The following is a 17,339-nucleotide window of genomic DNA, read 5'->3' on the forward strand; positions in this document are numbered from 1 at the left end:
AAAAAACAGGATAACCCTGGAGCTGGAGAGGCTGCACATTGAGCATTTCTCCTCCACTCACCTATTTTTACTTCAGGTGTGTTAATATGAATATACTGCATTTCATGAGCTTTTGCCTAGTTTTTCCTGTAGTTCATGCTATTGTCATGAAGTGTCAGTTCATGAATAAAATTGAATTAAATAACAATGGATTTATATAGCACTTTTCAAGGCACCCAAAGTGTTTTACAATGCCACTATTCAGTCACTCTCACATTCACACACTGGTGGAGGCAAGCTACAGTTGTAGCCACAGCTGCCCTGGGGCAGACTGACAGAAGTGAGGATGCCATATTGCGCCATCGGCCCCTCACCAGTAGGCGGTAGGTGAAGTGTCTTGCCCAAGGACACAACAACCAGGACAGAGAGCCCGGGGATCGAACCGGCGACCTTCCAGTTACAGATACGCTTCCCAACCCCCTGAGCCACGGTCGTCCCTAAACGATAACATTACTGTGGCTTGTCAAAGGAGCTTGCAAAGAAAAGCGTCTGGACTTCTTTAAGTTACTTGAAGACGTTTCACCTCTCATCCGAGAAGCTTCTTCAGTTCTAAGGTCAAATGGTGGAGAGTCCCAGATATAAACCTAGTGGGAGATCCACCTTATCACCTTCGCATGATAAGGTGGGGCCAGGTTTCACAATGAACACACCCGAAACTCTGGCTGATTGGGACCCACACCCAGTTTCACACCTTGGCTCAGGTGATTAGAGGATCATCAGGGGGTCCTTTTGTCCCTCTGTGGGGGGATACTCCCACTAGGGACTCTCCACCATTTGACCTTAGAACTGAAGAAGCTTCTCGGATGAGAGGTGAAACGTCTTCAAGTAACTTAAAGAAGTCCAGACGCTTTTCTGTGCAAGCTCCTTTGACTACGATGACCTGGATGACTGAGAACCTTCACAGACACATTACTGTGGCTTGTTCTTCTTTGTCTTGTTTTGGTTGCTCCCTTTTGAGGGTCGCCTCTATCTCTCTCTGTCTTCCTCTGTCACACTAGCCCCCTGTCTATCATCCTTCTCTACACCCATGAATCTTGTCTGAGGTCACTGATTTTCTTTTCTTTCTTTTTTTCAGCATTATTGTTTAAAGACTGTTTTGGCATTTTCTTCAGAAGGGCAAGAGTAAAAGAGGACAACATGTATAAATGCTCAAGTCTTCACTTTTTATGATGTCTGTATAATTTTGCTGCTCTAATTATGTATACATTTAAATTACTGAAGCAGAACAGTTTACTACAAATCTAAAGCAAAAAATATATATATATTTTAAAGGTTGACGCCAGTTGTCGGTACAGTCCTGATAATCAAAAGTATAGATGTGCTTCGAAATCATATTGTTTCCCTATTCGAGCCATATGGGGCGACAGTGATCTGAAGTTGTTTAAAATGTGATTAATGAAGCGGAGAAGTGGAAGAGCATGTAATACTGCGGTGCAAGGGTTATGATGTGGAGAGGAAAGTTCTGCAGAATAGATTGAAGGAGCGGGGAATTGGGGAATTTAATCTGAAGAGTGTGTTGGAGGGTAGTAGGGCACAGGTGAGAGAACTGGTGGGGTTTCTGAAGGATATAGGTGTTTATGAAAGACTGTAGGGTCTTTTTTTTTTGGTTTTGTGTTGTTTTTTGGATACAGATTGTAAGCTCACTGTCTGACCCATACTACGGAACAGTAGGAGGCGGTAATGCTCCTTTACGTTGGTTGCCAACCGCCGTTAAACATGAAGAAGAAGAAGAAAGAGGAGTAGGAGGAGAAGAAGAAGAGTGTTGCGCAAAAAGCTGCGCAGTTGTCGCATTTTCGATCACGAACGATAGAGGCGAATGTTTTGATGGAGCCAAGGGACTAAACGAGCTTATTTTGTTGGCGAAACAACACAGCAAAGTTGCGCATTGTGGTGTGAAACAACATAGCTGCTGCTTTATTTATAATAGCACTTTTAAGGAGAGCTGCTTTTTTTTCTGGAACACAGCGGTCAGCTAGCTGATATCGTTTGTTGCGGTGGCCTAGCTAACACTGGCTAGCATTGCGAACTTGGACAGAGCTTTGAGTCAGTCGTTTCATTGCGGCGACCCCTTTTAACTCCCTGCGCTATATTCTACTACAGCTTCGCTCGGCTTCATGTCGTTATCATCGCAGCTTTAGCGATCAGAGATTCCCTTACCTTTTAACAGAAGTCAGTTCGTCGGATAAGCCAGTGTGAGTACGGCTTCTTGCGATCATCAAGGAGAAGAGGTTATCCATGTCCACGAGTTTCTGCAGATTGCTCATCTTTAATAACATTAGCAAACATGTCTTTAGTCGCCTATGGCAGCAGTGATGAGAGTGACTCAGAGGAAACCTCTGCCGTGCCGGAGAGCAAACCCAGCGCAGGAGGGCTCTTCTCACACCTGCCTGCTCCTAAAAAAACGGTATCGGCAGGAGGGACCGAAGGGCCAGCCAAGAAGACAGCATTGAGCACTGCAGTAGAGGATAGCTCATCAGCCGATGATCCAGATCCTCAGCCATCTAAAGGAAGCTTATTCTCCAGCCTACCCAAGCCAAGGAAACGGACAGAGCCCGTCAAGATCACCGTGCCGCAGATCCAGAGGCAGGATGTGAGTACTGAGCTACTTCAAGCTGTTTGCTCATACCTCTTGCATAAAATAAGGTTTTAATTCATCATCTGTAACCCTGTTGTTCATAGTCAGACTCAGATGATGACGAACCAGCAACGAAGAAACTACAAAATCAGGTAAGGAAATCAGACACATGCAGTTATGTGAAGTTTATTCCACATTCCCAAAAGGTTGATTGTGTTCATCTGGATGAGCGTTTTCAATGGGAGAAACCTTTCGTCACTCATCCAAGTGACTCCTTCAGTTTCAGCTGACTGCAGTACTCATGGCCATTGATCAGTGGTTTTTTGGTCAATGGTCATGACAATTTGCATATTAACGATCAAGGAATTGACCTCACAGTCCATTGTTCATTCAGTCGGCTGGTTTGTTATTGTGCAGATGTACTGTTTGTAAGGTTGAGTAAACCTGCAGTCAGCTGAGACTGAAGAAGTCACTTGGATGAGTGACGAAATGTTTCTCCCATTGAAAACGTTCATCCAGATGAACACAATCAACCTTGGGAATGTGGAATAAACGTATTTCTGAATTAGATAAAATGGTAGTAAATAGTAAAAATACAAAACAGGCATTGATATAGTTCAACATGCATATATACCAGTGAGGCACCAATGTTGGTGTTGGGGAAAGGTCCCTATGCTGTTTCTTGAATAAAATGTTACCTCAGTGTAATGAGCTCGTAAACATGTTATAGGCTTGTGTACACAAACTCTAAATGCTTATTTGTTATAAAATACTGCAGATTAACCTGGCTTGCACAGTGGTTCGCATGTAAATACACGTTATATGGTTTCTAGCTTAGATGTAGGTCTGCCACTTCACTCTTCTCATTGTTTCTTTCTTTGATTGAGGTTTAAATTAAATAAAAACAAAGTAGGAACCAGTGACAAAGAATATCTTATTTTCCTCAGATTTCATAGTGTAACAACATTCTCCTATGATGTAGCTGCCATTTCCTCTCTCTTTCAACCCATATCTCCTTTCTCTGTCAGGGTGCAGGTACAGGCTTGTCCTCCATTCTGCCACAACCCAAAAACCTGACAGTGAAGGAGACGGACAGACCTCTGATCCCTCATTCGCTAACTAAACGGCAAGAACCGAAAGCACCCAAACCTGGAACCCCTGCACATGGTCTTGGTTCTAGTGCGTCTCCCTCCGCCATCAAAGCTGCAGCAAAGTCAGCTGCCCTCCAGCTGGCTAGACAGATAGCTTCAGATGACCAGGATAATGAAGAGGACATAACCCCACAGAACTACTTTTCTCTAGGCGAGAGCTCTCAACCTCTACCTGCAGTCGTCCCCAGCTTGGACCCTGAGCCAGGAGCCCTTGCAGAGCCCCTTCCTTTTGCAGCTCCTGATGAACCGGGGCAGTCGGATGCCCCTCTCGACTTTGGGGGAAAACATGAGACAAGTGGCGCATGGGGAGGTCAATATAATGAATATGAACAACCCATAGCGGGCCCAGAGGCTTTTCCTCCGGTAATAATGACTTTATACTGTACATATGTATCAGATTCATGCTGTTAACTTGAGTCATTATGTTCAATTAGATGATGCCAGCTTTTCCTAATAAGTCATAAATCATGTTAGTTCAGACATGCCTGCATTTCAGTGTTTTCCAGTTAAGATAAAGATATCTTTTAAAGTATGAATGCTGTGTCAGACTCTCAATTACAAGAGTCACAATGTAGCTAACATGAATGAATTATATTGTTATCCTATGTCTTTTTGCTTGAACAGGGATACTACAATGAGCCATATTACCAAGATCCCAACCCGGGAATAGCAGAGGCTGAAGAGCCCGGCAACTCAGCCATGTTTGATGATGAAGCGGTAAGAACTATGCTACTTGTGTGCCTCATTTTTCTTATTTGTTATCAGAGCAAATTCTATTATTTACACAGACTGATTTTTGTACCTGTGCTCTATGGTGTTATCATTGTTTTGTCCTCAACTAGAGGCTGTTAATTAAGAAAAGGTTTTGGTTAACCGGTATTTTCTTTGTCCTGCAGTTCATGCGGCTGCAGGGGAAAAGAAACAGGGGCAAAGAGGAGGTGAAGTTTCTGGAGATCAAAGGCGACGACCAGCTGAGCGGCAACCAGCAGTGGATGACCAAGAGCATGACCGAAGAGAAGCAGCATCGGCAGTCTTTTAGCAAGGTGACCCGATCGGCTCGCTTCCTCTTTTGTTTTTGCAACAGATTGTCCTATGTTCCTCTCACTAAAATGTTGATGCACAGCATAATTTTAAGATGGAATATTTTCTTTAATTTTTTGTAACACCCGCTTTTCTTTACCTTTCCACAGAAAAGAGGAGAACAACCTACAGGACAGCAGCGACGCAAGCATCAGATAACTTATCTCATCCACCAGGTGGGTGCTGCTAAAACACGCATTGTGCATTTGTATGATGTAAATTTAATTCAAGACTTTGTAGCTGCAGTCCAACGTCACAGATGATTTTTCTGCTTGTTTTGAAAGTGAGTGGAAATCTGCACTCTGTGCGGCATGTGTAGACACGTAATACTTCTGCTTGGTGGCCTGTTTGTACAGAGCTATCCTAAAGTCTAGTTGTCAGCTGCAGTGTGCCAGTGATTAGCACAATAAGCTGCAAGAAAGAAGCCTGCACAAAGGATTAGGAAAAGCTAAATAGTTGCCCTTATCTCTGCCAGAATGCTAGTGTTAGCTTTGTTATGCACAGGTGTTCCCTCTCTTGTAGTCTGACAAGAGAGGGAAGAGAGGTTTGCATACTTTACTGATCCCACATGGTTTAGCTCACCGTAGCTGCATCTCTTGTCTTCTTATTGGAAATCTGTTCAAATAAACAACATTTCTTACTTTCCCTGTCGTTTCACAGGCAAAGGAACGTGAGCTGGAGCTGAAAAACAACTGGGCAGAAAACAGGTTAACCCGCCGACAGACCCAGGCCAAATATGGCTTCTAAACATCATGACTGTGGACTGTGGTGACATACAGAAATTAGAGTAGAGCTTTCCAAATATACTTCCACAAAGAGGAAACATGTTTAGAAACAGTAAGCATACAGTCTGGATACAGATTTTCCTTCCTGCCCTCCATCCTGTATTTGTGTTGACCTGTTAATATTCAGTAGTTCTGTTGTTTGACCAGGTGTTATTCTTATATCTAAGATCCAGCCACAACCGCTACACTCCCCATTCACTGTCATTTATATTAAATAGAGGCACTATACTTATGTAACAGTATTTTTAAGGTACTTTTGCTCAGTCATTGGCAGAACAGATGTAAAGTGACTCTGAAGTGGCCATTATTCTAAATGTTTTTCCTTTGAATGTTTATGCTTCCTGTTCATGTTGTACTTCTTTGTGATCTACAGAAACAAAGGTTTGGTTCTCTGGGAATGATGCAAGTTATTAATGAAATCTGGATGTTATTCATTTTAAACAAGCTGGAGTCACTGGAAAGCTGTGACGTGTTACATATCTGCACACAGGATCGACTGTTTTCTGATAAACATGTACTTGCTGCAGTTGCTCATTAGTAATAAGAAGTTTGCTATTATATAACTGATACCTACTTTTGTTTGTAAAAGTTTTATTTTTCTTATTTTTTTAATGTGCGTTTCATTTTCTCCCACTGGAAAACTGAAAAAGACCAGAGAACCAAACATGAACGTCATTGTCTTCTTGCTCTGAGGAAACATTGAAGACTCTAAATCAATATGATTTTTAACATGGTAGCAGCATCTGGCGGGCGGTGCTAAAAGCAAAACACCCACCTTAAAAATGGAGATTACATTCATTTTTTAAACATTTTATATGTATTTTTTTCTTCTTCTTTTTAAACATCAAATTTTGGGGGGGAAATTTAGTGATTTGTTCAACTTTCTCAGATGGAAAGCAGTAAAAATATGCTTTTTATATCTCCAGACTCTATGTAACTACATTTTGTCTTTACCAAAGCAATAGTCAAGCCTCCACGAGTCCTCTGTTCTTTGTCCCGACAGCAGAAGTGTTCAAACCTGAGCCAGATTTCCTCTAAATGCAATACATTTCATACATCTTGCGTTATCAAACTTTAAATGTGAACTCTTATCAGAAAACAACTTATCAGAAACAATTACACAATCTGATCTGCCTCAAATACTACAGCTAAATTCTAAACACGAGCAGAAGAAAGAAGCCGACAGGCTGCTCGTATATCCTTACGCCGAGACGGGAAAATAAATTGCAGAGCTTTGATTTCAGCAAATCTCATGCAACGACTTGCAAACCACACAACTGTATTGGCACTCCACTAACATGACATTAAACAGCATTCCTCGGAATAATTTGTTGGTTTTTGGTTTACCATTTACTTTTGTGCATTGTCGAGTTAAAATTGATCAATAAACTTTTGATTTTCCTGACTGCTTACACTTTGTATGTCTATGGGCAGTTTTCATTATTGCTACTATCACAATAATACTCATGCTGCATACAGTAAAACAAACTTTCCCACTCAAAGGTTTCCTGTGTAGCTGCTGATCCTGATGGCTCTTTACCAGTTTTGTGTTATTTATTCTCATCCTGAAAACTGATTTTAAAAACTGCTATAAACATTGTGCTTTAAAGTGTGTGGACTCTCAGCTTTAAGGAGCCTGGTCATTCGGGAGGACTCTATAGTGGAGACGCTACACCTCCACACTGCCAGTATACTTCCTCCTGGGTAGGAGGCGACCCTGTGTCACACATAGGACACACCGGAGAGAGATTATGCCTCTAGCTGGTTTGGGAACCACTCAGTGTCCCTGGGAAGTGGATGGGGAGAGGGAGGAGCGTTGGTATCTGACTGCTGCCCCGACAACCAGGACCCAGATAAGCAGTACAAGATGGACGGCTATTTTAACACTGTTCAAAATAATCAGAATGTGACACTGAGCAATTTTAATAGACACACAGACAGCTGTTGCTACGCACACATGTGCATTACAGCCAAACATCATCTGCATTTTGAGTCCTTTAATCTTTTTTCAGGCTTCCACTTGGTGGTGCTGTTGTGTCTGCCGTTGTCTGTGTAGCTGCGGCAGTGGATCCTGCAGGCTCTTCACCAGCCTCGGCCTCTGCCGCTGCGTCAGAAACTGCCTTTAAAACAGCGCCCTCCTCATCAGCAGCTTCTGAATCAGCTGCAGCTGCCTGCTGCCGCTTTTGGGCTTTCAACTGCCGCTGAGAGCTTGCAGACGGATCCTCGTATGGGAACAGAGATATGGGAACGCGAACAGTATCCAAGCCATTAACCTGAAAGAAATAACACACTGCTCATGTTTCTATGTTATCTGGTAAAACAGCAGTCCAAAAAATAAATAATGCATAACTAAGGGTTTATTTATTATAAGAATAATAGGAAAACAATTGTTTTTTGCAGCATGGAGCTTACATGGAGTAACTACAACTTCTTTCTGCTGCAAAGACACAGTACGAAGCTACACTTGGTGCAAAAGGTTGCCCACGAGATGCACTGATATAGTTTATCTTACCGTGACATCGCACCAGTAGTCACCTACATCCTTAATAGGTTCAAATGGAAGATTCAGTGCATGAGGTGGCACCACTATCCCCAACTACGGGAACAAAAGCAATATGAGTATCTTATCTGGTTAACAGAATTAATTAGAAACATGGATAAAAACTGAAAGGCATCACACCTTCTTAGCAAACTGTCTGCAGACTACTTCTTTATTGAGCTGAAACTCCTCGGAGGGCATTCTGTTTATCTTTAGCTTGGAGCATTTCAGGAGCTCCACAGTCTGAAAACAGAAAGAAACCCCTGTTAAAATCTTGGTTTTAAAACTATTTGTTGTACTGAGCAAAAGCGCCTGACATGAAACTTACCAGTTGTCCTGTGCGGGTTTGGATTCTGTCTCCTGCTTTCCCCTCACGCAAAAGCTGTGTAAACAAAAACCAACAAAGGTGATATTGAGTACTGCTCTTTAATACATTTGAAATATATGATGGAATATAAATGGAGTACACACACGTAGCTCTTCTGCAAACATCTCTTTGTTCTCTGGTGATGGATACACTGCGAGGCCTTGAGGCAGCAGCTTGTTTCGTCCAACAGACTTTCTTACAAACACGGTGTCTCCTCGCCCGCCGAGCTCTGTCACAAAAAAAACAAAACAAAAAGATGTTTTCATATTACAAAGAATTTTAGAAAACACATCGTTACTAGTTTAAACTTCCTTGTGATACTCACTTGGTACCGTCTGAGTCAGGATGAGCTCCATTTTCTCCTTAGGAGCATGCTTGGTATCCTCGACCAGCTTGTAGATTCTGTGTCTTCGAGGGTGAAGCCTCGGTGGACTCCCTACTTTGGACAAGGGCACTTGCCACCATCGCTCCACCACGACTGTGTTCTGCAGAAACATCAAGCAACCACACGTGACTTTACACATTTTGAAAGTGGACTCTAGCTTCTGTGATACTTCAAATCATTAATTTCATGTACTGAGAATGTTATTAAGGTTGTTATACATACATATATATCATACATATATATTGCTTTATCCCTCAGGTAAGCACTTTTTACAAACAAACATTCAAACAAGGGTTTTTCCCCCCTGTGCTAATGTGCTTTTAACTTAACATTCACACACTCACAGTGCAGTGGATGCATGAGGGGCAATCTGGGGTTCAGTATCTTGCCCAATGATACTTCAACATGAAGATTAGAGGAGCCAAGGATCAACCTCCAACATGACTGTGAAGGTTCTCAGTCATCCAGGTCATCATAGTCTAAAGAACTTGGAAAGAAAAGCGTCTGGACTTCAAGAAACTTTAAGAAGTCCAGATGCTTTTCTTTCCAAGCTCCTTACATCAACCACCAACCTTCCAATCGTCACATCCATCCACAAAATAACTGAGCCAACTGATAATAACTGTAATTTGTACATCCTGAGGATATTTTTATGTAAATATTTTTAACAACAAGAAATTAACCTTCTACCCATCAAAGATCTACCTGAAAATAGTGCAGAAGAAAGACACGCGTATTAATGGGCATTATGCTAAATCTCTAGCCCCTACTGTCATTGGCTTTCTCAAAAATAAAGTACATTCAAGGCACGTAGGTGGGTGTTTAGATGGTTTTTAGCATGCATAGATGACGGATCTAGAAGCAGGTTTCTAGATAATTTAATTGCCTCTACCACAATAGCACTTCAGACTAGTGATGGGACGTTCTGTATCGAGGCTTCGGAGCGTGTGTCGAGTAATGGAGGGGGCGTTTCCGCGAAGCGCGTATCGAGGCTTGCTTCATTTATGGGAGGAGCTGAAAATGATGACGTCCGAAGCCTCGCTGCCCGGCTGTACCACGTGACTGGTTCATGAAGCGGTTCGAACTTTGCCGCAAATAATCATTTTCCATACTGCCAGCATAAATATACACAGTATACTGCCATCACTACACTATAGGTGTTTTACACACTCCTTTTGTTGTTGACATTTACAGGCTGTGTGCAAAATGCCACACTCTTCAAATTCATGCCAGCTATTATTTTTACGTCCAGTAGGTGTCCTGCTAGAGCAAATGAAGCTTCATGAAGCTTCGCGTTGGGGTGAACCAATTGGATGAAAAGCTTCAGTGCTTCATGGGGCTTCATCTGCCCATCACTACTTCAGACTTAAACCTCTATGAGAGTCTTAGTGTGGGATTTCTGTATAAAATTGCATTCATTTTATTGGTATGTCTCAACCCAGTTTATTATAAGCTAACTAAAAGTAGTTGGTGCCAACTTTGTTATACAAAATCTAAACAACCTGGTAGAGACTACAAATCTCTGTGCTTTAGCACAGTGGATGTAATGTGCGGGCTAGAGCACAGAGATTTGCGGTAGTGCAGGAGAGCGCAGAGCCCCTGGAAACACCGACCTGAGCAGCAGTCAGAGAGAAGCTCCTGGCGGCAGGCTGGCCGAGCAGAGCCTGGAGGACGAGGCGGCTCCACATGCTCCCACAAATCAGAGGTAAGTCTTCCTGCGGCAATTTATCATTAGTTTATCTCCGGTCTCTGTAAACTCACCTCTAGCCTGTCTACAGCATGCCTGACAGCGTCGCTTGTTGTGTGGCGTAGGAGGACCCCACCAGCTGCACAGAGGACCAGAAAAAAGCCTGACTACAAAAGACCTCAAACTCAAAAAAGAAAAAAAAAACTTAAATGTAAATATGGATAGAACGCAATAACGCTAATAACGCAAATATTCGTCATATGATTCATGATATTTTTATTTTAACGTGTAAAGACTGAACATTTTGCAGGCAATCATTTAATCAGGCAATATTAAAGGGCAATCTGTTCTTTCAGCGGCTCCCTTTTTAGAGGTCGCCTCAGGATCGCCTGCTAGTGCTGTATCGATACCAAGTGCATTGCCAATATTGCAGATACAATACAGATACCGATACTTATAAAGCAGTGCGTCATGATTTATGAGATTAATCATTAATCTGTAAATTAACACATTTTAATCAACAGTAACCTTTTTACTTAATTTGTACTTTCCACAATAATGATTTAACGCAACAAGAGACCTTTTTTTTCATGTGTTTTAAAACAGTTTTTTGGAGATCTAGAATGTAAATGTTCTTGTCTCCAAAGGAAATTTTTGTTCTCAAACATACTCTAAAAAATGTCTCAACATTTTTTTGCGACTGTCACATTTATCTGCTTAAGTGACCTCACCCCCAGTGATGGACTAGTCGTCCCTCACGTCCCCAGACTATGCTTCCTAAATAGCAGATGTATCAGTCAGATTAAATAATTTCTCCAAATATTCCTTTCACCGCACTACAATATCCTCAGTTGAAGTCAGCAGCGCTCCACCTGCACTATACACAGTGCAGGTGGGAAACCCCTTTCCTCTGCTGAGTCATCTCACATTTTCCCAGAATCTCTTAGAGGCAGTCAGAAAGTCTTTATGCCTCTATGAGCTGAAGAGCTCACAAACTGGGGCCTCTGCCAGGTGCTGCCAGCACAATGCCACTAAACACTGAGGCGCACCAGGTCTTTCCAGCATCACCACCTGATCCAAGTCACTACCGGGTGGCTATCAGTTGACAGCTCAGGTCCTCTCTTCACTTGCGTCCAGAACATACTGCTGCAGATCTGGTGATACTACTAGAAAATCGATCATCGACCTGTGGCGTACGGTATCCTAATGCCATGTGCACTTATGGACACCCTTATGGTTGAACATGCTGATCATTATGGACAATTTGTTTTTTTTGCACAGAAGTCCAGTAACAGAACACCACTCGGGTTCAGATCAAGCAGACCGTTTCTCCCAATCATGCCGCTCCAGGTCTCACAGTCGTTGCCCAGATGAGCATTGAAGTCTGCTAGTAGGGCGACAGGGGGAGCACCCTCAAGCCCAGGGACTCCAAAAGGCTGGGTACTCTGAACTGAACTCTAAAGTGCAGACAACAGTCAGGGCAGGTTCCCGTACCCGAAGGCACAGGCAATAAACCTTCTCTTCTGGGAAATTCTCCAATCTTCATATTAAGATACCCACAGCAGCTTGCCACCTCTCACCAAGACCAACTTCAGAATAGGAAAGAGTCCACCCCCTCTGCAGTAAGAGTTTTTGCAAAAGCATTTTTATTGTGTTCATCAAGGCAAACCTCTTAAATCCAAACAAAAGGGCTATTCAATTTTATTGTAAACAACATTTAATATCATTCTTGCAATACAGACTTCAGTGCAGTAGATAGTTAACAAAACATAAGCAGAAGAATAAAAATAAAAAAATATTCAAGGTTTGTTGTTTTCTCAGTCGTTTAGAATACATTTACTATATAAAGCCACTACATTCACAGAGATGCCTGGATACATGCAAACACCCACAAACAAAACACACTGGACCTAGAAATATTTGGCTCCTACCGCTGGTTTCTACATACACACCCTATATACTGTATGTAGGAGCACCAGCTCGAATTGCTGCTGTAATTGACCACCATTTTTATATAGATATAAACAAAAAACAGCAAAAAAAAAAAAAAAAAAAAAAAAACCAAAAAAAACCAAAAAAAACCAAAACAAAACACCCCACAGGGTCCACATTGTGTTTTTGCTGGATGCAACGACAGTTACACAAGTTTTAAGCTCAACTCTCTGAAAACTTCTGAACCTGTGAGGAAGTTTTTCCAGCCTAATGTAGTTTTGTTTTTTGTTTTTTTAAATGGGTTTTAGTTAAAACTATTTCTGTGATACATCCAGCTACATTAGAGGATTCAGTTGCAGGTTACCACTGCTGAATTGCACAATATGGAGAGAAAAAAAAAAAAAAAAGAAGCTTTTATTTTCAAGCAACACTGTTCGGTTAAGTCTTTGTGCACCATACTGAGATGCACTAAAAATGACTCACAGAAACATGGCAGAGCTGAAAATAAAAACACAAAATACCAGTACCACCAACATTTTGTTAGATGCTACTGCTGAGTCACTGACAGTTTTTTCTGGTACCAACAGGAAGTTTCAGACTCGTGGTGGCGGTGGCGTGTAAAAGGGATGTGATGTTTTAGCAGTTAATAGGTCTGACTTCATCAGCGTGTGGAAAACAAGGGCTTAAAAAAAAAAAAACAAAACCCAAGGTGCTGCAACATAAAGCAAACACCTTAAACTTTTTGGTGTATGGTGCAATAAGCCACCTTTATTTATGGCATTTGGGAGAAGTCTGCAGAAAAACAAAAATCAAGTAGCCTTTTGGAAATGTGCTTTTTTAAATACTCTTGTTTGCAGCTGCAGAGGAAAGCTTCAATAACCCTCACAGTGATAAAACAAAATCAATCCTCAGAAAGAGGATCAAAATCTGCATCACTGACCAAAAGACAATTTCCTTAAATACCTGAGGACATAATCTGGAATTTAAATCACACATCACCAGCAGACTCACTTATTGCACCATAGAAACTGCCTCGGTTGGGTGTCAAGTGACGTCTAGCACACATAGTCCTGCAGCAGATCAGCATGCCGAAGCAACAACCGCAGAAGAAAATGAGACCCAGTGCGACCCACACCAGTGTAGTGACGACAAACGCAAACTGGTAGGTCACCTTGTGGCAGTACGGATCTTTTCCAGGTAAGTAGTTTGGAGGATAGACAGAATAAATCCAGCTGCTGCCTGTAAGGTGAAGACAGACAACACACAGGTCTTCAGTTCTAAGTGAAACCTTAACAATGTATTCACTTTAAAGGTCGCAGCAGCAACAGTTTGAACTACTTCACTGTGTTTTTAAAGGCTGTGGTTTGGTCAGATTTGATTGGCAAAGCCAAATAACCCACTGTCATCAGTTTCTTGACCATGGAAGATACTATGTGCTGATTCGTTACACACAATTACATCACCATTTTTTCCCCAAACTGATCCACAACTCAGTAAAAGTTGCAAAAACATTTTACACGATCCTTTAACTAAGCATCATGAAGCAAAATGTAAAAAAGGGGGGGGACTGTTACTGATAGATGTGTTTGCAAGACAGAGTGGTTTCTTATTTTCACCACAAATATAGATTCACTGAGCCTTGAAAACCACACATTGTGTGCGCTGGTCTCTGATATCTAATAAGGAAGGGTGTAAGTATTTGTGTGGCATTACTACCAGGTTGTGAATGCAGCATTTCCTAAATTTGTTTTTGTCTGCTCAATGCCAATAAGATTAAATACTTCCATTTCCAACATTAACAATTTTACTATAGATGCACTCATTGGACACATTATGACACAAACAATGTGGTCATAAAAGGAAAGGACCTCAGTTTGTAAATGTCCCCTACACCATTACAAAGTCTTGATTAGTAGAAATCAAGGCTCGTGATTCCAGGCAATATTTATCCATTTGAGTTCTTGTTCTTAGCTGACAGGAGTGGCATCTGGTGTGGTTTTCTGCTGTTGTAGGTTTGACATTCAAAGATGCTCTTCTGCATAACTTTGTTTTAACTAATAGTTATCCGAGTTACTGTTGCTTTCCTATGAGTTTGAAGCAGTCTGGTCATTCTCCCCTTACTTCTGGGATCCACGAGGTATTTTTTCAGAGAACTGCTGCTGCTCACTTGATATTTTCCCTTTTTGAATCGTTTTCTGTAATCCCTAGAAATACTCAAAAGACCAGCACGACTGGCACAAACAACCATGCTGTATTCAAAGTCACTTAAGATCACCTTACTTCCTCATTCTGATGCTCAGTTTGATTTTCACCAGGATGTTTTAACCATGTCTACATTTCTGTGTGCACTGAGTTGCAGCCATATAATTGGCTGATTAGATATTTGTGATAACAAGCAGTTAAAAAGTTGTATCTAATAAACTGGCCAGTAAGTGCATGTGAGTTTTGTGTCTAATTTCATGCAAAATGAAGAGTTCAGAAAGTTTTTTTTCTCCCACCTGCTATGAACCAGGCAAAACTGAAGATGTGAAGAACTGTCATACAGGCTGTGGACAGGACGTGGATTGCTCCATCATCAAAGGCGCTGCTGGTGTAGGTCAGAGTTAGTGAGAGGATGCTGTTTGCCCCCAGCACTATCAGGTAAATGGGGATGTGGGGCTGTATGGTACAACTTGTCAGGTGTGTGGCCCCTGTGATGCAACAGAACAACCATATAAGATCATCATCAATCATAGGCAAAATGCTAAAGGTGCCGTTTTCACCAACTGGATAACTAAAGCTGTTAAACCTACCCAGTCCAATGGCTGCTATCATTACCATCCACCATATAATGTTCACCACCACTGCAAAAACAAAAAGAGAAAGAGGGTAAAGGACTGGTTTAACAGTAAAACAGGTTAAATTATGAAAAAGTGAGACAAAAATGAGATGCAGAAACTAATCTAACCAATTCCTGTGACTTGTGAGGCAGTTTGAGGCTTTAGATCCATCTGTGGAGAGAGGTTAATATCTACAGTCAGTTTTGTCACAGCCAAAACATGAAGAGGAAGCAGAAGCAGAGCTCTACGGTACCTGTCCAGTTGTGAGTGGAGCCTTTTTAATCTTCAAGTATTCAGAAGAGGAGAACTACACGAGTTGCCGTTAGCTACTTCTTAGCAAAGTGCAGGATGTTAAGACATACACGTTCGAGCCTTTCAGCGACTGTTGCAACACTGTCTCACTAAGAGGAAATAATGATAAAAATCAGCCTCTGTTATCTGACACGGTTTATGTGCAGTTTAAGATTTCCTTAAGACAAAGTAGTTACATGAAATCCTTCCACTGATCTTGTAAACCATACAGCTTCTTAGATTATATATTTATATATCAAAATGATTTACATTTTGAAGTGACATAATCGGTACATGTTAAATCATGAAGCAGCACAAGGGCTAGGTCATTGTAAGCCACAGGACAGCTTATGTGGTGCACACAGGAAAATCAGCTTTCCTGTTATAACTATCAGCTTTTTCTCGCGTGCCAATAAATACCGACTGCCACTTTCAACTATCAAACAGTTTGTGTACAGAAGCTGAACATTAAAACTGTGCTTCAGAGAGCAACAAACATCATTAAGGACTCATCTCACCCTCACCTCCATTTCTTCAAACTTCTGCCTTCAAGCAAATGATACAGGACACTAAAAACACACAGCAACAGACTTTTAAATCGTTTTTTTAACACAGAGGGCGTCACCACCCTGATGCTGCTTTAAAACCATATATTAGCACAGGGGTGGGCAACTCCAGGCCTCCAACACAGCTGATTTGAACCAACACAGCTGATTTAAATGGCTAAATTAGCTCCTCAACCTGTCCTGAAGTTCTCCAGAGGCCTGGTAACGAACTAATCATGTGATTCAGGTGTGTTGACCCAAGGTGAGATCTAAAAGCTGCAGGACACCGGCCCTCGAGGCCTGGAATTGCTCACCCCTGCGTTAGCACCTTGAATTACAGACTGTATGAGATTTACTTTATTGTTATTTATTTTCTTTCTTATTCATCTCTTATATTATTACTCTTACTTTTTAACTACAGGGAGAACCATTTTTTAAGCAGAAGTGCAACAAATTTTGTTGTATATCATTTTATAGAAGGACAAAATATTATAAAATAAAATATTTGCCAGACAAAGATTGTCTTTGAATAATACAAGGTATCTGTTGATTTATGTCTTTTTGCTCTGAGCTTTCAACAGAATATTGAATATTAGAAAAAGTTGATTAAAGTGAGTTTAATCTTTATGGCTCACTGGCTACTTGTTTTCAGTTTAGTTTCAAGCAGCATTTTAAAACCACTGGTGCTAAACTGGGGATTTGTTCTTATCCCTGAATTAAAGGTGAAGCCCAGCAATTTATTATTGCACTTTTATACAGGGGAAGTATTTAGAAAAAAAACTGTTTAATTTTTTTAAACAAAGCCTTTTGAGGCTGTAGGACCAAAGGATCAAATTCCAAATAAATCCAGGAGCCTACATTACCCATGATTCAATCCCTGCACCAAACGTTAAGCCTGAGATTGTGGGTGATAGAGAGTGCAGTTGGCAGTACTGCTCCTTACTTGCAGAGATGAGAATGGAGCAAATGAGAGTCCCGTAGGCTTCCTTGTTTCTACCTCCACCCAAGTGATGTAGTGCATTGATCTCCAGACACTTATTACAGAAGTATGTTTTATCTATGCTTTTCTACATGAAAGCAAGAGTAGTAAACAAACATTGCTGCATAAAAATCAGTGGAGTTTGTTTAATGGAGCTTCAATTAA

General features: G+C 41.4%; 3 protein-coding genes across 3 annotated transcripts; 1 reads left to right on the forward strand and 2 right to left on the reverse strand.

Annotated features, from left to right (window-relative positions):
- The first annotated feature begins 919 nt into the window (after window positions 1–919).
- prcc (proline rich mitotic checkpoint control factor) lies at window positions 920–7,044 on the forward strand. The gene is made up of 7 exons (XM_085446107.1): window positions 920–2,629; window positions 2,719–2,766; window positions 3,643–4,128; window positions 4,390–4,482; window positions 4,662–4,808; window positions 4,956–5,021; window positions 5,506–7,044. Exons 1-7 carry the CDS (start codon window positions 2,324–2,326, stop codon window positions 5,590–5,592), a joined length of 1,233 nt encoding a protein of 410 aa, XP_085302233.1. The 5' UTR covers window positions 920–2,323; the 3' UTR covers window positions 5,593–7,044.
- Window positions 7,045–7,537: 493 nt separating this feature from the next.
- On the reverse strand, window positions 7,538–10,736 carry mrpl9 (mitochondrial ribosomal protein L9). The gene is made up of 7 exons (XM_085446109.1): window positions 10,535–10,736; window positions 8,862–9,021; window positions 8,641–8,765; window positions 8,498–8,551; window positions 8,311–8,412; window positions 8,143–8,226; window positions 7,538–7,903 (listed from the first exon to the last, which is right to left on the reverse strand). Exons 1-7 carry the CDS (start codon window positions 10,607–10,609, stop codon window positions 7,628–7,630), a joined length of 876 nt encoding a protein of 291 aa, XP_085302235.1. The 5' UTR covers window positions 10,610–10,736; the 3' UTR covers window positions 7,538–7,627.
- Window positions 10,737–13,125: 2,389 nt separating this feature from the next.
- On the reverse strand, window positions 13,126–15,553 carry LOC146682992 (transmembrane protein 272-like). The gene is made up of 4 exons (XM_085446347.1): window positions 15,488–15,553; window positions 15,333–15,383; window positions 15,039–15,230; window positions 13,126–13,779 (listed from the first exon to the last, which is right to left on the reverse strand). Exons 1-4 carry the CDS (start codon window positions 15,528–15,530, stop codon window positions 13,529–13,531), a joined length of 537 nt encoding a protein of 178 aa, XP_085302473.1. The 5' UTR covers window positions 15,531–15,553; the 3' UTR covers window positions 13,126–13,528.
- Window positions 15,554–17,339: the final 1,786 nt, after the last annotated feature.

Source organism: Copadichromis virginalis, linkage group LG22, assembly GCF_057382275.1.
Source record: "Copadichromis virginalis isolate Kocher_CV1m ecotype Utaka linkage group LG22, C_Virginalis_male_GT1.1, whole genome shotgun sequence".
In the NCBI taxonomy this organism is placed as follows: Eukaryota; Metazoa; Chordata; class Actinopteri; order Cichliformes; family Cichlidae; genus Copadichromis; species Copadichromis virginalis.